This window comes from Moschus berezovskii, chromosome 18 (genome assembly GCF_049115385.1).
Source record: "Moschus berezovskii isolate FMDL1 chromosome 18, NW_MosBer_1.0, whole genome shotgun sequence".
NCBI lineage: Eukaryota > Metazoa > Chordata > Mammalia > Artiodactyla > Moschidae > Moschus > Moschus berezovskii.
The window spans coordinates 18,508,647-18,530,731 of NC_142477.1; the positions used below are offsets into that span (position 1 = coordinate 18,508,647).

Consider the following 22,085-nt stretch of genomic DNA (forward strand, 5'->3'; position numbering starts at 1 on the left):
ATTTAAGCTGCCCCCAGGGTGAGCTCAGCAGGATGTCATTAATTGCCCGGGTGGTGGTGCCCGCGTGGCAGGGCGGTCACGGGCAGTGTCTCCGCGGGGCAGCCCCAGTCTTGTTGAATCAATCACATAGGACAGGGACATGGAGCCAGGTGCGGTGTCAGAGGGCAGTCTTGCCCTGCCTCTGCCCTCACTGGTGCCAGGCTGGTCATCGGTCACTTCCGCTACCCGGAACTCCCCACCACGTGGGGCTTGGGGTGGACCAGGGACAAGCTCGCCGTCTGGGGAGTGTCCCCTGTGTGGTGATGCTGACCAGCCTTTCACCCTTCAGACCTTTCCCCAGGGGATGGAGCCGTCCACTCGGAGGGTGGGGATGTCCAGAAACTCTGCCAGGGGAGAGATGTAAATGGGTGCAGCTTGCAAGACTTCTGTGTGGTTTCTGATCTCACTTTTATGTCTTTTTTTTTGGCAAAGGCTCTTTCTTTCATCCAACAAGAATATCTAGAAACATCTGCTTTTGTCCTCATGTAGAAGTCAGGAATGAGCCCAAACCGCTCCCCCCACACCCCCCCCACCAGCCCTCACTGGCAAAATAGCCCCTCAGGAATTTCTCTCCCTTTTGTGACAGTGTAGAGTTGTGGTTGCAGGAAACTCCTGCTGTTCATCTTCCCCCAAAAATATGTTATTTCAAGGGCTAGTCCACATTAAAGTAAAAAGAAGGAAAACAGCCCCGTCATTCCAAGAAGATAGGGAGATGGGCTAGCAACCGCCCTCAAACAAAGCCAGCATTTGTCCTCAGTCAAGAAGGATCCCCTTAGAAGTAAGCCCCGCATAGATCTGAGGACAATCTGACAGTGCCATTGTGTTTTGTGTCAGTGTGGTTTTAACCGTGTGAGGGTGTCTGCTCCGGGCCAGCAGGCGACCCAGGCTGTCCACGACCCAACCCTGGGAGGGGCGTCAGGCAAGCAGATCACCACGGCAGTGCCGGGGGATTTCTTCAGGCCCTCCATCTCTTCTGGGGACCAGTGTGCCCCCTGGCACTATAGCTGTCATCTCCCAGTGTTCTGGTCACCAGCCTGGCAGCTCCCAAGTTTTCTTTTTCTTGGAAGCCAACATCCTGGTAGTAAACAGCCACCTGCCGCAGACCCACCGTGGTGCCTGGAAGGTACCCCACACATGTGACCCCCACACATGAGCCAGGTCCGGTTTTGTTCAGTGTGTGTGTGGTAAGTTACTCCGTTCACTAGCTTTGTATTAAATTCCTTTCGTTGATCCAGACTAACTCGTCCGTTACCCACTGTCAATAATGACTCCTCCATCATTTCCTTTCTCGGGTGTTTTCAGATTTCCACTTTGTTAATATGTAATATCCTGTTCATCTGATTAGCCAAGCAGAGGATTATGTCATCTGATTTCTTCTTTATTTAATTTCTTCACATTTCCTTCTTGGAAGTTCAAGTGGTACAGTTCAAATGCAGGAAAACCTTTAAAATGAGATGTGTTTTGACCAGAAGTTCTGACAGGTTAGCATTTCCCTTCACAAGAATGAAATTAGAAGCAAAATGATGCTTGAAGTTTTGCATTTGTTGACACAGCCACATTCTCCAAAGCCTGTGTCATGTTTTAGGTGTTTTCAGAAACCACACTAAGAATAAATAGCATTTAGAGATTTCCTTAGAGTCAAAGAACAAATTGCACATCCAAGTTCTGATTGTGTGTTCTGTTTGGTTAGAGGTGGCAGGCCTTGTATGTCTCATACCCCTCACAATAGGTGCTGGTGTGAGGGTGTTCTCATTTCATGACACAGATTATCCCAAAGTCTGGTGCACTGCACGGGGCAGCCACCCTGTGTGCACACACACCCTGGCTTTCAGCCGTCACAAAGAAAAAGGTAGAGCAGTTGCTTCTGATTGAGTCCCTTTGTTTCTAGTTATATTGATGTCAGTGGTTCCCTTGTGTTCTTGCACTCAGGGGTCCCGGGAGGGAACCTGGGAGTGAGCACTCCCATGTGAGTTCGTGCAGGAGGGCTGCGCAGAGAACAGTGGGTGTGCCGCTCACATATGTGCACTTTCTCAGACAGCAGAGACCATGTGTTCCTCATTACAGCCTGAGCCATGGCCGTGCTATGCTGGACCTCTGGGTAAATCTGGGGATTACTTTTTTTAAAAAAAGCAGAGAATTTATCTTTCTCCTTCATGTAGTCTGTCTGCTTCACATTTGAAAGCAGAGTTCCCATTTTTGGGTTGCGAACCCATGGTACCAACTTGTGACGTGTGTAAACCTGGGTTTTAATACTCTGGTGCCACCATTCTCTCTGAATGGTGAAATACACACCACTTTCAGTCATTGACACCCCACATCTGTGCTCGGGGCGTCTGTACAGCTTCTAACTTTTTATGAAGTTAACATGTTTCCCACGTTAACATGCATTGGCCATGACCATGATGGTCCAGAGTGTAGCCGTGGACCACCTGAATCTAGGGGTGTGCAGAGAGCAGGTCGCTCACTGAGGACACAGCGTCTAATCCCGTGTCTCAACCCCTGGTACATCTTTATTGTGCTGAGGGGCAAATCAAGAACGACAGACTCACATAGACAGAAGACGAGTGAGGTGACCAGGATGGAAAAGCAGGCTTCGAGCAAGGAAAAGGTTTCAGATACTTATTCACAAATAGAAAAGAGATGTAAATGTGGGAAAATATTATAAAATACTTGCTGTTACATTCTCATCCACCAAACGTATAACCATATCAGCAGGCAGCCTGTTACTACCTGTCACCTGAAGTTCTCCCAGGGACACGCCAGCCGCTTTGTATGCCTCGTTGTCGTGAATGAATCCACCGGGCTGCCCGGGTGATCATACTCTGTAATCTCTCTGCAGCTTGGAGAGAAGATGACATCCTGAGCGAAGCATCTGGAAGAGTAACTTAGGATGAGCTCGCGTTTTATGTGCTCTTCAAGAGGATTTCCAGTGTGTTACTGTTTTCAATTATTATTCCAAAAAAAGGTTGCCTTGATTCTAAAAGCAAATAGAGAGAATGTTGACAATCATTCACGCAGAAGATTTTGCACTGGAATATTTTAACCAACCCAGGCGGCCATTACAAACTAACAACTTACTCTCCCTTTGCTTTATAAGTAGTTTATAGACCTGATTTCCACATGTACATTACAGCCTCCCCGGTGCAGTGGAAGAATTTCCTACATAAAGGAAAGGGTGATTAACTGCATTGAACTCATAACAAGACAGCGGTTTGAGAAACTGCCAGATTGCCTGGCATACCTGCTCAGACTCTGTGCAGTCTGTTCTAAAATGGTCTGATGGTGTTGTTTTCAGCCCCAGAGTGTCCTCGAATTCGTCCTCGCTAGCCTTTCCCACTAACTGCTAAGTAAACTAACTGCTAAGTAAACATCTCTTGAAGCCCTTGCCACCAGAATTGTAAATTAGCACTTCGCTGTGGGAGCCTGCCGAGCTCTGAGCTCATCTGTCCCTGTTGGAGTTTGTATCAAGATGGCCCCTCATGGTTCATTTGACAGATACTTTGGGGCACGTCCAATGGACAGGAAGATGGGGCTAACTTTCTTTAAAACTAACCAGCCACAATCGTTCTAGGAGCCTCGGTGAAGGGACGTTGAAATGTGAGCTAGCTGTTTGCTGGAGAGCTTCCCGGGGCTGCGTGTCCGCCCCTGGTGGCCGTCGTGCCTCGCCAGGCATGACAGGTCATCAGTGGTCAGTGATGGTGCCGCGTGTGCCTTCGGCTGATGCTGCAGAGCTCGGAGCGCCCACTGCAGCAGGGCCTCGGTGACAGTGGCCAGGCTTTGCTGTCCCCACCGCTCTCAGCTCAGAAGCTCGTCTTTCCGATGGATCCTCACACAGCTCGCACCCCCGTGCCTTCTGTTTGCTTGCTTGTCTTTTGCGGTTTTTTCTTCTGTGCAAAAAATGTGACTCGTGTTTGGGTGGCACGAGTGGTAAAGAATCCCCCTGCCAATGCAGGAGATGCGGCTTTGATCCCTGGTTTGGGAAGATCCCCTGGAGAAGGAAATGGCAACCCTCTCCAGTATTCTTGCCTGGAGAATCCCATGGATGGGGGAGCCCGATGGGCTATCGTCCATGGGGTTGCACAGAGTCTCACAAGACTGAGCAGCTGGGCGCATGCACGCGCACATGTGCGCACACACACACACTCACACACACATATGTTGATAAAGACCTCGCATTCATCTCACTGTCAGGAAACTGGAGGACGTGGCAGAGACCCACGCCCAGTACCTGCCAGGCACAGGCTGGACCCACTGCCCATTGCTTTGAATGACCATGACTCTGTGAAGTCTCACTTGGGAAAGGCAGGCTGTGAACTCCAGAGATATCGCCTGAACGAAGCAGCCACAACCTCTGCCCTCCGGTGGGGGGAAGTGAAGGCAGGCAGGAAGGAATGTTGGTGACTCATGTTCCGACTTGGAGGGGGGCGGGGGTGGGGATGCTGGCATTTCGAATTCAGATAACAGCATCCTTGACCACCCAGTTTGTACTCTGGGACCCTGAGAAACATCCTGGAGCCCTTCCTTCCTCCCATCGTGAAAATAAGGAGAGGGTTAAAATGAAACGTGATCCTTTTCTCAGTCTGCAGCTAGCAGGATATGGGCCCTTTTCCTTTTTTTCTTACATAAAAAAAAAGGCTTTATTAATCACAGATGTCTGAACTGTAAGACTGGAGGTCTTGAGGGCGGTCTCTCTTCCCCCAGCAGCTTGGGGCTGTGTGCGTTCCCTGGTTGGAACGCTCTTATGTAGGGCTGGGGGGCAGGGCTACCCACTCCCCTCCTCTCTCTAGCTTTTTTCTATATTTTAAGAAGAAATCTGACATGGACTTTGGGTGAACTCTGACTTCAGCAAAGAACAATCTTTGTGGAGATGTGTTTCCTTCAAAATAAGAAAGAAACTTTGATTGATTCCCCACTCAGGGCTTCAGCAGCTCACAACTGCCTTCCTCTGTAAACACACGAGCATCTCTCTAAACGACTGGGACGCACTGACAGTATCTCTTTAGGCTGAGGTTTACCTTGTCCTCTTAATGAGTGTAAGTCACTTTTAAAAATGGAAACACAATGAAGTAATTCACCTAGGTTGCTCCTGTCACCCTTCATACGTCTGAAAATGATGTTGAGTATATCCTGGTTACCATGGCTTGTTGTTCAGTCGCTCAGTCGTGTCTGACTCTTTGTGACCTCACGGACTGCAGCACATCAGTCTTCCCTGTCCTACGCCATCTCCTGGAGCTTGCTCAAACTCACGTCCATTGATTAGGTGATGCTATCCAACCATCTCATCCTCTGTCGTCCCCTTCTCCTCCTGCCCTCTATCTTTCCCAGCATCAGGGTCTTTTCCAGTGAGCCAACTCTTCGCATCAGGTGGCCAAAATATTGGAGTTTCAGCTTCAACATCAGTCCCTCCAATGGATATTCACAATTGATTTTCTTTAGGATTGACTTGTTTGATCTCCTTGCAGTCCAAGGGACTCTCGAGAGTCTTCTCTCCAACACCACAGTTCAAAAGCATCAGTTCTTCAGTGCTCAGCCTTCTTTATGGTTCATCTCCCACATCCATGCATGTGGAAAAACTGTAAGTTTGACTCTCTGGACCTTTGTTGGCAAAGTTACCATGGTAGGCCTGTGATGTGAAGCTGATTAATCCAAATCCCCATTTTCGGAGGACTCACAGTTTGCATGCACATCATCTAGGGTGTTCTGTGCTACCAGGTCGTCCTGGCAGCATCTTGTGTTTGCAAATAGCACTTTACAGTTTGTAAAACTCATTCATTTCCATTCTCTCATGTAATCCTGTCTTATGAGGAGGAAATTCGGATGCCAGGACGTTGGCCTGGGTCAGGGCTGCCGAGGGGAAGAGCCAGGCTCAGACTCAGACCCGGTGATGAGCCCGGAGTCCCTCTGACATCCTCGTCCTCAGCTGATTATCCACCTGGACCTTGAATCAGCGGAGTTCCCCCAGGCTGGAAAGAGGAAGACATGTCCCCAGCAAGGCGTGATATGAACACAGGCACCCTCACAGACGTGGAATGTGGTGGCCGGGTGGAGACGCAGCGGTACTGAGTACTGAGTCTTTTTTTTTTTCCTTCCAAGAAAGTAGAAGTTGAGGGGAAGGCAAGCAACAGGGAACGGTATGGTTTCTTTGAGTAACATGTTTTCCGTCATATTTCTCAGGCGAGTTCGGTTCCACATCCTTCTTCTGCCCCCTTGCCCACACCATGGGTGCTGGGGGCGGGGCAGGGTTGTTGGTGTGCCCCCTGCGGTTCCACATCCTTCTTCTGCCCCCTTGCCCACACCATGGGTGCGGGGCCGGGGCAGGGGTGTTGGTGTGCCCCCTGCCCTCACCACACGCTCCTGGGCCCGACTCCACACCACAGTGAAGCATCACATAGCACGGGCCAGCGCAGGGACAGCCGTGATCCCTGATGACCGTCTTGTAAGCACACAGTTCACGAACTCGGGAGCTGGACCACAGTTAACAGGTGTGACCTGTAGCTTGTCTCAGAGCTGGTGGGATAAAGCACCATGTCTGGACGTCACCATTCACGGGGGTCAGCGACAGCTGTCAGAGAGTTCAGGCTGGGAAATAGCCTTCAGCTAGTAATCGATTCGCTGACTCACTAATTTTTAAACAGAAACTTATTAGGCTCTAAGGATGTGCTAACTAGGCACGTAGCTGTAAACAAACCAGACCTGGCAGCCGCCGGTGTGTTCCCTGAGGTCTGAGGTCATGGTCCTGTCCTGACAGTTGTTTAGTCACTGAGACATGTCTGACTCTTGGTGACCCCATGGACTGTAGCCCGTCAGGCTCCTCTGTCCATGGGATTCTCCAGGCAAGAATACTGGAGTGGGTTGCCATTCTCTTCTCTAGGGCATCTTTCCGACCCAAGGATCAAACCCACATCTCCTGCATTGGCAGGCAAACTCATTACTGCCGAGCCACCAGGGAAGCCTGTCCTGACAGTCACCCAGCTGCAAATGCTGTCATGAAAGGGAGACACGGAGCACTAGCCATGGGCCTCCGCCCCAAGATGACTCTTGTCGTTGGCCTGAGCCGCCCATAATCCCCGCAAACAGAGAGGGGGATCTCTGAGGAAGGGGACTGCCCAGGAGTACTTGTGCTTGGCCAGGACCTTCTGACACAGTGTATCCAGCCACTGGGAGCTCAGCTGGGGAAGGCACCTGTGTGCAAACCAGCGATTAGGGGCCTCACAATGAGACCACCTGTGTGTCACGCTTACCTGATGCTCAGTCACACTGGAGACCTCAGTTCTACTTGATGCCATTAGGACATGTTGTTAAAGTTGGCATCAGAGCAGTTGGTCTAGAGGTTAGAATCTGCCCTTCAGATAACGAAAAATAGTAGGCCTTTTATTTCCTTTTTCCCTGGTGGGTCAGCTGGGAAAGAATCCACCTGCAATTCAGGAGTCCTGGGTTGGGAAGATCCCATAGAGAAGGGAAGGGCTACACACTCCAGTATTCTGGCCTGGAGAATTCTATGGACTATATAGTCCACAGGGTCACAAAGAATTGGATACAACTGAGCAACGTTCACTTTTATTTCCTTCTATTAATGATTGATTTAACTATCCTATGCAGCTGAGCCTACATAGAGAAGCTCGGAAGTGACATCTCTAATTGTTTTTCTTTTTGAACCACTTTTACAACCAGCAACACCTGCATAGAAATTCGTATTGTGTGCTGCGTTGCTCCCATGCCACATATCCCCAATTGCTGTCTTTTAGACACAAAAACACGTGGAAGTTTCATTTGTTGGCTTGGGTGGCGTCCCCATCATTTCTGTTTCAGTATTTTAATTGATTCACATAGATGATTTACAATGTTGTGTTAGTTTCGGGTGATTCAGATACATATACGAACTTCAGATATTCAGATACATATATGAACTTTATTGCCTGGTGGCTCCGGCGGTAAAGCGTCTGCCTGCAATGCAGGAGAACCAAGTTCAATCCCTGGGTCGGGAAGATCCCCTGGAGAAGGAAATGGCAACCCACTCCAGTACTCTTGCCTGGAGAATCCCATGGACAGAGGAGCCTGGTAGGTGATATATGTATGCCCCTCTCTGTATACATGCTCTCCCATCCCTTCTAAGGTTTGAGTGTTCTGCTGATGAGTGTTAAGTTCTGCAGTTGATTTGGTTTCATTTGGTGGGTCAGCCTCTGATTTTTCCTGCCTCCCTCGGCTCCCAGGGCATGACGGGGCTCCGTCAGGATGCTCACCTTGTGTTGGGGGGAGCCCTGCCACTTCCACCTTCACGGTTCTCTGTCTGGCACGGTTATTCAGCTGAGGGAGAGTAAGCCTGTGAATCAGCACCTCTGTTCCTTTGGGCTAGAATTTCTGCTGTTTCCGGTCCATACGAGGTGCCTCCTAAACAGCTGGCACTGTGCCAGGCCCTGGGTGCACCTCAGGGGACAAGTCAGACGAGGCCCCCACCCTCTGGGCGCTTCTATCCTTGTGAGCTCATATTCAGGCCCAGCACCAAAGGCCAGCTTCAATGCTACCTCCTCCAGGGAGGCTTCCGTGACCCCTCCACTTGATTCCCCTTCTTCTCAAACTCTTCCAGGGTTTGTACTCACTTATAGCATGAAGGGTCCCAGTTTTGCCTGAATGATGGTTGTGTGATCATTGAAAGCACTTTAGGCAGGTCCCCGGGGTGAAGTTTATTGAATAAACCCTGGTGGTTTATTCATCTCCATCCAGTGGCGAGTACCAGGCTTGGCTCTGAGTCCCAGCACAGTCAATGACGGTGAAATATGTTTGCACCTACTGGGGCCAGCCCAGCATCTTGTTAGTGTAATATTGAGTACTTAGAAACACTTCAGCTGAATAAAGTATCACCTGACACACGGATCGTCCAAACCCTCCCCTTCCCTGGTCTCCCTGTTGTCACGGTACAGGAGTCCCCGAGAGCAGGGACCCTCTGTCCTGAGTCAGTCCCTGAGAAAGTCCCCAGGAAACTCTGACTGCAGGCGTGGGGTCAACGTGATGGCCTGGTTCTGCCTCGTCCCTGTGGCGCCTGAGGAGCACGAGGCTGACGTGGGAACGTTTCAGTCATACTTAACGTAAAAATAAATAGATGCATTGCACCCGAGTGTCCTGCTTTGGGAGGCAGGTTCAGACACGTACTCCCACACAGAGGGAGAAAGGGTTTTCTCTTAAACAGAACGCCATATTGATTAGTTCTGAGCCGAAATCGCCTCTGAGAAAACGTAGATTTTTAAGAATGAGCAATCCTGCTTGAAGCTCGTCATCTGTTTACAAAAGATTATGCCCTCTCCGCCTGCAAGGCTCAACCAAGAAGGGACAGGGCAGAGGCAGACGGTGATGCTCCACTGTCTCGCCCGGGTGAGTGGGAAACTGCTATCGACCCTTGTACATGTAATCATGGGATTGGGAGGAATTAACCCCCTTCTTTAGCTGTGGCACATGGGGGTCTCCAGGGCCGCAGAGGTAAATACAGCTCAAACACATGTCTGCATCAAATCATCTTTTTAAAGATTGTTTTTAAGACTTCGAAAGACTGGAAGAAAACGACAAGCAGAGTAAATGATCTTCCTCATTCTGGTCCCTAAAGAGAGGCGTTTTATGCCACTTCACGTCGGGGGTGTCCTCCCAGAGTCCAGGGCTCAGGACAGGGCCGACAGGTCTCCCGGGTCACTGGCTTTCTGTGTGTGAAGTCACATCTCCTGTCACTCCACAGAGCTATTTGAGTGTCAGCTGTTACCTAAGTTTGTTCGACAGCAAAAGCGATCAGTTCAGGGTTGACTGTATTTAATTTTCAAATCCCATGAGAATGTTCATGGGGGTATATTTTCAAGTAACATCTTGGTTATTTGAAATTATTTCATTTTTAAATGTGTTATTGTTTTTGTTCATGGTTGTTGGTATCAACTCCAGCGCCTCAAAGGAACTGTGCTGAGGCTGAGAGCAGGGGCTACACCATGTTTCACAGCTGGGAACAAGCGGGACCAGCCAGCTTTTACCCTTTCACACCGAGCTTTCTAGAAGGGTGCTGTTTGTCACAATGATGAGTTACCAGGTCACATGCACGCCGAGTCATACATGCACATACGTATTAATACATTCAAGCATATTTCACTTTATTGCACTTTTTTTTTTTTTTCACTTCACAGAACCTGCTTTTTAAACTAATTGATGGTTTGTGGCAGCTCTATTGGGCGCGTCTGTGGGAGCCATTCTGCCAACGGCATTTGCTCACTTCATGTCTGTGTGTCACATTTTGTTGATTCTTGCAATTTTCAAACCCTCCGCCAGCAAAAAGATTATGACTGACTTGAAGATTCAGATGATGGTTAGCATTTTTTTAGCTGTAAAGTGTTTTTTAGTTAAAAGTATATGCAGTTTTTAGACAGTGCTATTGGACACTTGAACAGTCCAGCTTTGGGGGAACCAAAAATTCATGTGACTCCCTTTATTGTAGTATTGACTTTATGGCGGTGCTCTGAAACCAAACCCACAACACTCCTGAGGTGTGCCTCCACTTGATTTATTGAGTGGTACTTTTATTCAGTGGGAGCGAGTCAATATATTTGTCCACCAGGATTAGTTTTTAATTTCCTTTAAATTCTTCTTTAAGCCCTTCTTTCTTGGTTCTTGTCTATCAAGAAAATGGGTGAAAATGATTCAAACAGTGTGTCCTCCTATGTCTGTGATATTTTAAGTGATAGTGACATTATGTATGAGTCTATGCAGCACTGATGCTGATCTTCAGCATGGGTGACTCAGGTATTTTTTTAGGGGGGTGGCACAGTACACCTGGAGAAAAATGATCTCTGGCAAAATTCAAGTTCGGGAACCATTTGATGGGCGAACCACGGGTTGGATCTCCTCTGACACCCCCACCCCCCAGGGCAGAACCAGGGGGTATGGCTCCCAGAGGTCACTGAACTTGGTGTTTGGTTGGGCGGTGCCCACGCTGGTGGACCCAGTGGCACTGAGGGGGACCTCCAGAGGCTTTGAAAGTGAAAAGTGAAAGTCACTCAGTCGTGTCCAACTCTTTGCGACCCCAGGGACTATACAGTCCATGGAATTCTCCAGGCCTGAATACTGGACTGGGTAGGGTAGCCTTCCCTTCTCCAGGGGATCTTCCCAACGCCGGGATCAAACCCAGGTCTCCCGCACTGCAGGCACTTCTTTACCCGGCCGCCAGTCACATGGGCTTCTCTTTCTCACCCGCAGACTCGTTGTCCGTGTCCAGCAATGACGCCAGCCCGCCCGCCTCCGTGGCCTCCCTCCAGCCCCACATGGTGGGGGCGCAGAGCTCGCCGGGCCCCAAGCGCCCGGGCAACACGCTGCGCAAGTGGCTGACGAGCCCGGTGCGGCGGCTGAGCAGCGGCAAGGCAGACGGGCACGTCAAGAAGCTGGCGCACAAGCACAAGAAGAGCCGCGAGGTCCGCAAGAGCGCCGACGCCGGCTCGCAGAAGGACTCGGACGACAGCGCGGCCACCCCGCAGGACGAGACCGTGGAAGAGGTCAGGCCTGCAGCGCCTCCCCTGCGAGTCCTGGGCCCAGCGAGTAACCCTCGTCCGGTTGTTTTCCGGGTGTTTCCGGAAGGGCCGGTGTCAGAGCCCCCACAAAATGCATTTAGCAGTGTGCTGGGGTCGGGGACCCATGTGTGGCCTCTGATCAAGAGATCAGAGGACCGAGAGCCCCCCCTCCCCAGGCGTGGGGGCACCCCCTGCCTGCTCCAGGAGAAAGTGGTGCCCTGCTGCCCCAGCCCCGCCCCATTTCCATCACAGGCAAAGCTTGGGGTTTCCCCCCAACCCTGAGGATGCAGACGATCTAAGCAGTCTCTGAGTTAGCACTTAACCATGTAGTGAGTGAGGGATAGTATCTCAGTCCTGTCCGACTCTTTGCGACCCCATGGACTGTAGCCCACCAGACCCCTCTGTCCATGGAATTCTCCAGGCCAGAATACTGCAGTGTGTTGCCATTTCCTTCTCCATGGCTACAGCAGGGAAAGCACCAATTTTAGACTTGGAAGGACTGGGGAATGCCTGCATCCTCCAGTATTTCCACTACCAGACCTGCCCCCATATTCATGTATATTCATACTGATCTCTTGTCCTGAGTAGAAAACATCCAATTACTTTGTTAAGCCAGTAGTAAACACTGGATTATTCCTATGTCATCGAAGATAAATGTATGTAGGCCAGCCAGGAATTATTTTTAATTTCCTTTAGAGGGGAGGGACCTTAAAATTACACTGTAAGGATTGGAATTTTTTCATGATACCCAAGATGGGTCTTCAGTAATGTGTTAGCGAGGGGCCTTTAGAGTTTTTAATGAGGATCCCCATTTCCCCGGTTCCCCATGGACTCAGAAAGACAAAGGCAGAGAGAATGGGGGAGGAGGACAAGATTGGTATTGTTTAATTTATTTTGCAGATGTGTGGTTTCTGCTGCTTTTTTCCTGGGCCTGTTTTTGCTGTGTGTTTTCACTGGAGCGTATGATTCATTTATGTCCTCATCTATCTGTTTAATATACCAGGTCCTCCTAATAGAAGTAAAAAACTGAAGTTTTTTTATAAAAGTAAGACTAGGGGAAAATGAATGAACTACTTCATTCTTAAAATACACCTTGAATTGTATTTTTCTTTATGCTCTCATGATTTCAGTGAGTCTTATTTGAGCAAAAAGGAACAGAAAAGTGAAATACGAGACTAGAGAAAAGGGAGGGTGATGGTTCACATTTTTTTAACGTTTCTTGAAAATTGGCCCCTTGAAGATGAGACGTGTTCTGAGCCTAACAGTTGACGTTGGCAGTCCCTTTGCAGACACTCCCAGCCCCTCCCTCGTCCAGCTGGCTGGCAGCGGAGCTGGCTCACTTGCAGGAATCAGAGTTCCCATCAGGGTTGGAAGGGGCTTGTGCCTGGTTTCTGCTCTCAGCTTCCATCTCCCGTTAACCCCCGAGGGCTCAGTTTCTATGTCCGGACCCTGACACTCAGGGCCAGGTTCTCACGGGCGAATGTCACTCTGGTTTCAGAGAGGCCGGAACGAGGGCCTGAGCAGTGGCACGCTCTCCAAGTCCTCGTCCTCGGGCATGCAGAGCTGCGGAGAGGAAGAAGGGGAGGAGGGGGCGGACGCCGTGCCCCTGCCGCCGCCCATGGCCATCCAGCAGCACAGCCTGCTCCAGCCGGACTCCCAGGACGACAAGGTAAGGGGGGCTGCAGCCGCCCCGAGCCACAAGAGGGCCCGGCGGTTCGCTCCTGTGCCCCAGCCTCAGGGCCGGACGTAGAGAGCGACCCAGGCTGTGAAAAGGCGTCTGGAACACGTGCTGGTTTTCCAGGCTGACTTCTGCCCGCCTTCAACCCCAGAGCGTAGATAACATAGGCCGTGCGTTTGGACTAGGCTCTAGGAACACGTGCAGTCTCCCCTACACATGTGCTTGCATAAGTATCTTCAGTGAATTTTTAATGGATGTTTTCCTAATCGCAACCTTTCAAGTCATTTTGATTTTTCTCACTGTCCTGACCAGAGCCCCTGAGTGGACAGAGAAATCACTGTCCCACCTGCTTGGGTGGTTACGTCCCAAACACACGAGCCCACCTGGTTCTTCGTGTCAGGTGTCTGCACGCAGGTGTGGTTTTCAGATGAGACTATATGGCTCTCCAGTTCCTTTTTTCCAACACGGCCAACATCTGGATCAAACCGGAGTTTGTCAAAGCTCAGGAGTCAGTTCAAAGCCACGAGTATCCTCTCTGGATGTATTTGGGCCAAGTAAACCTTTAGTTTTTGCTTTCTGGGTTTTCCTGAGTTCTTACAGAATCTAAAATTACTTTGTGCCTCCCAGCGGTAGAACCCTAAAATACCAAGAAGGAAACCTGATAACTGGCTTGTACATCCTCTGGCGTTCCAGCCCAGCCTGCTTCTCCAAACTGGCAGGTGTTGAAAACCACGCTATGAAGTCATTACTGGTGATTTTTTTTTTTTTTTTTTTTGGGCAAAAACCAAGTTTTCTGAATAAAACAGACGTTTTCATCAGTCTTCCCCCGTCTTCACTGTTTTCCTTCCCTGACTCCCTCCTCCGTGCCAACACGGTCACCACTCGCAGGATGGCCCGTGGCAGCTGACCCGGTCTCCGCCCAGCCCAGTGATTGACGGCCCTGAGGCCGAGGGTGACCACGCGTCAGTCTTAACCTCAGGCCCCTCCTCTTTAGAACTCTGCCGCCTGCTCCGCCAGGGCTCTCGGTGCGCAGTGGGTCTTGGCAAAGGAAGGTAGCTTGGCTTTGAGTCCGGAGTCTGGGGGTCATCAGAGGCGCAGACCCCATGCTGCAGGGGGGCAGGGTGGCCTGAGATGAGAGAAGCTCACCTCTCACTGCCCAGAACAGACCCACCGCCAGGCAGCAGGGCTCTGAGAGCGCCTCAGTGGTTTCCTAGCATTCTAAGCCATACCTTTCTGAAGGCAGAAAACTAAAATTGCATAAATCTGAATGGTTAGTCAAACAGTAAGGTACCAGGCCTCGTTGGCCTATTCACCAAACCAGGAGGGTGTTTTTCTCCATTTAAAGTGTGGATGGCACTATATCTTCTAAATTGCTAAAGTCACTTACTGGTTATTGTATGACCTCATTGGATATTATCCATAGAAGTTCTTCGTTTACAGAAATCGATAGTGATGTTCCCAGAGAGTAATTATCTTGTGACTAATATTTTGTTTTGTTCTGTTCTCTCTCTTTGTAAACTTTCACTGCAGCATTATGTTGACTTGTGTTCTGTGTCTGTTCTGGCTCAGTTTCCTTACCTCTCCATTTGAATTTTTTTTCCTTGTTTTCTTCACCTCATCTTCCAGATTTCATTAGACCAAGCCAACATTTGTTTTGCCAAGTGCATATCTGGATCCACATTGTAACTGCCTCGTTGTAAACGTATAGATCCGTATGTGTCTGCCGTGAGCCATGCATCGTTAGGACAGCTAACCGTGTGTCGCATGCATCTCTGCTGTCCTTAATATGAAGCAAGGTTCATATTACACCCCTCTTCTAGTTTCCAGTAAATTAACGGTGCGAGTAATCCGCAAACACAGCGTGTTTGCTAATTACTGAAACTTGAGCTCAGTAGCCCCTCCCCCAGACCCCTTACCTGTCCGCCCTGTACACCCCGACTCTAGCCGTAAATGGCATCCGATAGCTTGTGAGGCCACAGAGCTCCTGTCCTCTGCACTAATCATTGGGGAAATGGATGGCACAGAAAATGGTGAGCTTGTCCCCCTCCTCCCTGTCTGGTCAGTGCTCCCGGCTCCTTTCCTTTCCTTCCTTCTTTCTTTGAACCCCATCCACACAGTAAAGCCATTTTGAGTATCCTGTTCTTGGTTCCCAGTTCTCTGAAGGATTCATTCAGCCCTTAAGCCTGTCACTCTTCTGTTGATCTCCATCTTTCCCTCCTTAGGCAGTAGCCTAGCCAGCAGTTGCAGAAAAAGTTAGAATCCTCCCCCATACCCAGTCACCTCTTTGAGAAACATTCTGCTGGGACGTGGCTGCAGATTAAAACCAGACTCTGTCTGCTTTCCACATGTATCCCAGACAGGTCTTATTTAGTGTTTCATGTCAGAATATTGTAAATTTTAAAAGATGGCTTTAAATAAATGCAAACAAAGACAAACTCGTGGTCTTCTGGTCTGGAATTACTTTTTAAAAGAGGCTGAGCTTGCAGGAGAATTTCCCGTCTGTCCAGTGACTAACACAAGGCACCCCCCCTCCTCTGTTTTTCTCAACTTCCTCTCTAGGCCTCTTCTCGGTTATTAGTCCGCCCCACCAGCTCTGAAACGCCAAGCGCAGCCGAGCTTGTCAGTGCGATCGAGGAACTCGTGAAGAGCAAGATGGTAAGGCTTCCCAGGGGCTCAGGCCTCAGGGCTGGATGTGGCTCGTGGAGCTCTGGGGGTGGGGGTGGGGAGGGGTGACCACGCAGGTGGGTCTCTAGTCTCTCAGGTCAGATCCTCAGATTCAGTGACTGGCTTGAAGACTCACAGAACTTAGCGAAGCCACGGTTGCGGTTCGTCCCTGTGAAAGGATGGAGGTGAAGGTCAGCCAGGGAAGACATGCAGGAGCAGGTCCGGGAAGCTTGCGTTCAGGCCACCCCTGTCTTCTCCCCAGGGAGTCACGTGCCCAGTGCGGCCTCTCCTAACGTCACGCGTTGTGTGATGATCCCTGCAGGGTAACACCAACAAGGGAGTCCCCCGCCCACCCCACCCCCCAACCCCACTCCCTGGCCTCGGTGGTCAGAGTATTTATTTGGGCTCCATCACATACACAGGGTTGACCCCTCACATGGCTCACCCCCATCCCCTGCTCCTCTGGAGATCAAGATAGCATGTGACCCAAAGCCCCCAGCAAAAGTCGCTCAGTATAGATTATCTGTCTGAGGCCAGCACCCCCAGGTAGACAGACTTCATCAGGCAGACATTGCAGGGGCTTAGAGGGACCTCCCAGGAGCCATGGTCAGCCCTTTCCTGCACCCACGTGGTCTACAGTGCTGGCATCGTCACAGCCAGTGTGGTGAGTTCCATTCTTGTGGGTCACTGGTATCGCAGGTACCACTGGGAGTCTCTCGCTGTCTCTGCAATCATTCACTTGGGTCTGCAGTGTATGAGGGAGAAGGGTTTGTGTTGCTGTGTCAGGGCTTTATTCTCCTAGTGACCTCATGTTCCTAGTGGGTCAGCAATGGCTTCATTTCCTAAAAGGCCCAAATCAGGTGTTGATTCTTTGAGCATTGTTTCTGACTGATTCAAATCAGTACATTTCTGTTTCTTAAGTTTTCCTTTGAAATAGAGAAACCAGTAATGGTGCCAGCTTTTTAAACTAGCATACCTGCTGCCTTACTACATCTTTGAAAAGTCACCATTCCCAACATAAAAGCCCGCAGCCTCTCCACTCCATTCTCCAGAGTAACCACTGTGGCACAGTTTGATAAGCTTCCCTCCCAACGTTTTCTCTGTGTGTACTCCCCTCAACCAGCTCTACAAGTGGGGCACACGCTACCGTATTCTCATTTTACAGATGAGAAAACCAAGGCACACACAGTGTGTAAAAACTTGACCAACTGATATAAGGGACAGAGGTTTACTATAATTTCTTTAAATAAATTCATTATATGTGTGTGTGTGTGTATAGATTTATCATCTTTAACTTTAATTTCTGTTGATTGGTCAGTGGCGCAGTCGTATCCGACTCTTTGCGACCCCATGGACTGCAGCGTTTATTTTTGCATAAATATTCATGCTAATTACATGTGTGATTATAATTACATGTAAATATACTTATAGGGTAAAGTTTTAGCACTGGAATTGCTGGATAAAAGGAAATACAGTTGACCCTTAAATAGCCCAAGTTTGGGTTTCACGGTCCACTTACAGATCTTCTTCAACAGTGAATACTGGAGTGTAGCACAGTGTGCAGTGTGTTAATCTGCAGACATGGAACCGCAGATACTGAGGGACCACGTCCAGAGGGCCAGCAGCCCGGCCCCTGCATTGTTCACGGGCTGACTGTACTTCTTTAAAGTTAGGAATTTATCTTCCAAAGCTAGTACTAACTAGGTACTATGTTCATGTGTGTGTATATATATATATATATATATATATAAAACACTCCAGTTCTTTCTCCCACCCACCCCTAAGCAGCTGCTGATGAGGCTGGTTGCTTCCGTCAAATGGGAATTACATCCAGAACCCAGACTGACAGGTATTGACCCCCACCCCTAGCCAGGTGGTGGTGGGCTTTGAGGTTAGACAGGCCATTAGAAAGAAAGGCTACATGGACTTGGTAGATAAGCCAAGAACTTAACTCCACTTGGTCAGAAATTTGGGATCATGTCAGTACGAATGGAACTTAGCCACATCCTGGCTTGTCTGTTTGAGAAACAAGTTGATAAATGGTCTGAAAAGATGCTCAAATAATACTGAATTGAGTCTTCAGGCATCCTTAAACATTTTAGAAGCAGCCGTTTATACACATCAGTTGTAGGATCATTGGCGTCGTGCTTGTCTAATAATTGAAGTTGTTTCCCGGGGAATGTTACGAGGCAGGGCTCTGTCCACGTGCTATACACTGTTCTGCAGCTGTTTGAAGGGATTCCACTGTGAGTGGGGTGAGGTTGGCGTGTCATAAATTCAGATGCAGAGAAGTTCTGTTCGTGTCTCTCAGCTCTTAGTGGTTTATTCCCCCTTTTTAGCTTTGAAGAATTAAACTCTATCCGTTGAAACTGAATTATTTCTACTCACAACTCTTCTGAAGTGAATGGGCATAAAGCTGTTGGCAGGGTGGAAAGGGCGTGGGTTTGGAATCAGATGTAGGTTCAGATTCTCCTACTGTCTCCTTCGGCCCCTCAGCTGGAAGGTGGGGTTTGTAAACCCAGTGCTGTTTGATAAGCTCCAGCCGCGTTCCCTCTGCCCAAGCACTCAACTTGTACCTTCCCTCCCCAATGGAGAACGACATTTATGCTTTTTATGGTGGACTCCCTGCCCTTCATTTGCCATGGAATGTAATCTAGACTCCACCCTCTTTCTGGCTCAAGGGAAACATAGCTCTGCCTTGGTTTCCTGTGACTAATCCTCAAAAAGAACTACTTTTGCCGATAAAACTGCTAGTGAATCATCTGAACATCCTTCCCTCCCACCGTCTGCTCCCCATGACTCTGAGTTGCTCCTGCACGGCTCACGGGTGCCATGTCACCCCCCATTTGTTTTCCCGCGGGCGATCTTTTAGGCAGTCGTGACTTTGTAATCAGATTGAAACACTGACTTGTTAGCCCTCCAAAGCCATGTGTGCAGTGGACTGGGGAGGCGATAGGAGAAGGTGTCCTGCCGTTGTGCCATCTGTGTTCAGGGGGCTGGCTCCCCTCACCCTGCGAGCCCTGCCCTGAAATTCACTTCTCCCTCCACCTCCACGTTCCTGATCAGGGAAGCGTGGGCTTCCTGAGTGTTGGTGGGGGGCGACGGCAGCCAGCAGCTGCAGGGACTGCAGCTGACTTTGGGCTTTCTTCTCCTCGTTGATCTGAATATAAAGAGAAACCCAGGAAAGAATGAGAATAAGTGAAGCAAACATCTAACTCAAGATAATAGAACAGCACAATTTGTTTTTGGTAAAAAGCAGAAAGACTGAATTCACAGAGGTAAAAGCAGAAATTAATGAGCTGGAAAACAGAAAAAGGGAATAATAACACCAAAGATTTGTTTTTCAAAGCATACAGACTTCAGGTAACCTTTGCAAAAAAAAAAAAACCCAGATTCACAAAATAAGAATCTATAAAGAAAAGATCAGCAAGAATTGAAATAATCATGACTCGTTACCTTGTTCACCTCTTTGAAAGTAGATTTGAAAACCGAGGATGAAATGGGCAGCTTCTTAAGAAAATGCAGTTTCCCAGTATTAACCTCAGAGGAGTTGTATGTGCTCATGCTCAGTCGTGTCCCACTCTCTGTGACCTCATGGACCGCCAGGCCCCTCTGCCCATAGGATTCTCCAGGCAGGAATCCTGGAGTGGGTTGCCAGTTCTTTCTCCAGGGGATCTCCCCGACCCAGGGCTCACACCTGTGTCTCCTGCATCTCCTGCATTAGGTGGGCAGGTTATTTACCGCTGAGGCACCCAGGAAGCCCTCTGAAGAGTTAGGTCTACATAGATACTCTCTTTTCACTTAAGGAATAGGGACAGTTGATAAGAACCTACCTACAAAAACCCATCGAACCCAGAGACCTTCACAAATAATTCATCCAAGTCAGAGTTCCGTTCTGGGACAGCGCTCGTGCCGTTTTACTCGAGCATGGTTGCCAGAAGGGGCTGCTGGGCGGCTGGGAGTGGATGGCACAAATGTGACCATGATCTCTGGGGCGTCTACATGCTCCATGGATGCAGCTGCCAGGTCCAGAGGGGCCCTCACGGGTATCCATGAAGTCCAGTGCCTCCCCAACCCTCTTCTGTGTGAAGGGCCCTCTGCAACCTTTCTTTCCTGTCTCTCTCCTCACCATTGAAGTGACCATCATTAAATCTAACGAGCTTCAGCTGTTTCCTCGCACATCTGGGCAGCAGACAGCACTGCTCCTCCCTCCCCGCACCCTCCAACCTCCTGTCCAAGATCAGCCTCCGGGACCCGCACGCGTGGACCAGGCCCTGCTGCCGCACGTGTGCTTCCAGTCGAGGTCAAGAGCTGTTTACTTAAAAATAAGACTGCTATTTCCTCACCGAGCCCTGTTCCTTAACTGTCTTTTCATTCACTGAGAGCTGGAGTTGGTGTGTTTGCACAGCTCCATGGGTTTGATGAACAAGACTGCAGGAACAGACTTGGTGTCCTCAAAGCTGGGCTTAGTGATGACACCAGCTTCAGCCTGTCACTCTTAAGGGGAAACAGTACAAGTATTAGAGGTTCTAATTTGGTAGGAAATATTAAGTGTTCTTGTAATTTGTATCGGGCTTTTTGTTTGAAGAGAAGTGCGTCACATTTTCCCCAGTTACATTGCTTAAATACCTCTTGATCACCTATATGTCCAGCTGTGTCGCTGTGGGAGTTTCAGAAGAATTGTCATCTGTTGGCAAATGATGTGAACTGACAGGGATTAATCTCCAAAATATACAAACAGCTCATTAAGCTCAATGTCAAAAAATAAACAACCCAATCAAAAAATAAGTAGAAGAGCTAGATAGACATTTCTGCAAAGAAGACATGCAGATGGACCACGGGCACACGAAAAGATGCTCAGCCTCGCTAATCATTAGACAAACGGAAATCAAAACTACACTGAGGTGTGACCTCACCCCATTCAGAATGGCCATCATCGAAAACTCGACAAATACTGAACGCTGCGAAGGGTGTGGAGAAAAGGGGACCTTCCTGCACTATTGGTGGGATATAATTTGGTACAGCCACTGTGGAGAACAGTATGGTGGTTTTTTAAAAAACTAAAAATAGAGCTACCATAGGATCCAGCAGTCCAGCTCCTGGGCATGTATCCAACAAAGATGAAAGCTCTTAATTCAAAAAGATACATGCACTCTAGTGTGCAGAGCAACATTACTTACAATAGCTGAGACATAGAAGCAACCCAAGTGTCCACTGACAGATGAATAGAGAAGATACACACACACACATATATATGTGGGGGTGGGCGGGTGGCTATGTATACCCCCCCCCACACACACGATGCACTATTACTCAGCCATTAAAAAAGAATGAAATAATGCCATTTGCAGCAACGCGGATGGGCCTCGAGACTGTCATACAGAGTGAAGCAAGTCAGAAACAAATAGCATACGATAGCACTTATATATGGAGCCTGATAAAAATGATACAAATGAACTTATTTACAAAACAGAGTCTCACAGACATGAAAAACAAATTTGTGATTACCAAAGTGGGAAGGTGAGAGAGGGATAAATTAGGAGTTTGGGATTAACAGATACACACTTCTGTATATAAACTAGATAAACAACGAGGACCTGTTGTACAGCACAGGGAACTATATTCAGTATCCTGTCAAAAGCTACAGTGGAGAAAAATCTGAAAAAGGATCTACATAGATCCTTTTACATATACATGTTTATGTAAAACATACATATATATATATATATAACTGAATCACTTTGCTGGATGCCTGAAACTATCATAGTAAATCATGTATATTTCAATTAAAAAAAAAAGAACTGTCACCTGTACCCTTGGAAACTTTGTGAATTCTGATTAAGAAAGAAAATTAATACATAGCAATAAGAAAGTAATCATTTGCTGATCCTGGTCACACTAACCCAGGGGAAAAAGTCATCAGTAGTCATTTCACGGATTTATTCGAGGTTCTCAAGTGGATCTAGCAGTGAAAACACTCACCTGCAGGAACTAAAATCCAGTGAGGGAAAGAGTTGCGGACAAGTAATTGAGGCCAGCATGGCAGTCACTTCCTATAGAAGAAAGAAGTTGCGAGGGTCACAGAAATGGAGATTAACTTTAGCCGCATGAGTTAGGTGCACTGAAGTGTGAGTCAGGGCTCCACGGACAGTCGAGGAACAAATCGTTTCTTTAAA

General features: G+C 48.7%; 1 protein-coding gene across 4 annotated transcripts in view; it reads left to right on the top strand.

Annotated features, from left to right (window-relative positions):
• The window catches only part of TRIO (trio Rho guanine nucleotide exchange factor), a 362,249-nt gene that overhangs the window by 306,779 nt on the left and 33,385 nt on the right, over positions 1 to 22,085 (top strand). For all 4 annotated transcript variants that reach the window (XM_055422254.2, XM_055422251.2, XM_055422253.2 and 1 more), the window contains exons 35-37: positions 11,260 to 11,552; positions 13,066 to 13,236; positions 15,805 to 15,900. In XM_055422254.2, coding sequence (XP_055278229.2) covers positions 11,260 to 11,552; positions 13,066 to 13,236; positions 15,805 to 15,900 — 560 coding nt within the window. The remainder of the gene's footprint in view (positions 1 to 11,259; positions 11,553 to 13,065; positions 13,237 to 15,804; positions 15,901 to 22,085) is intronic.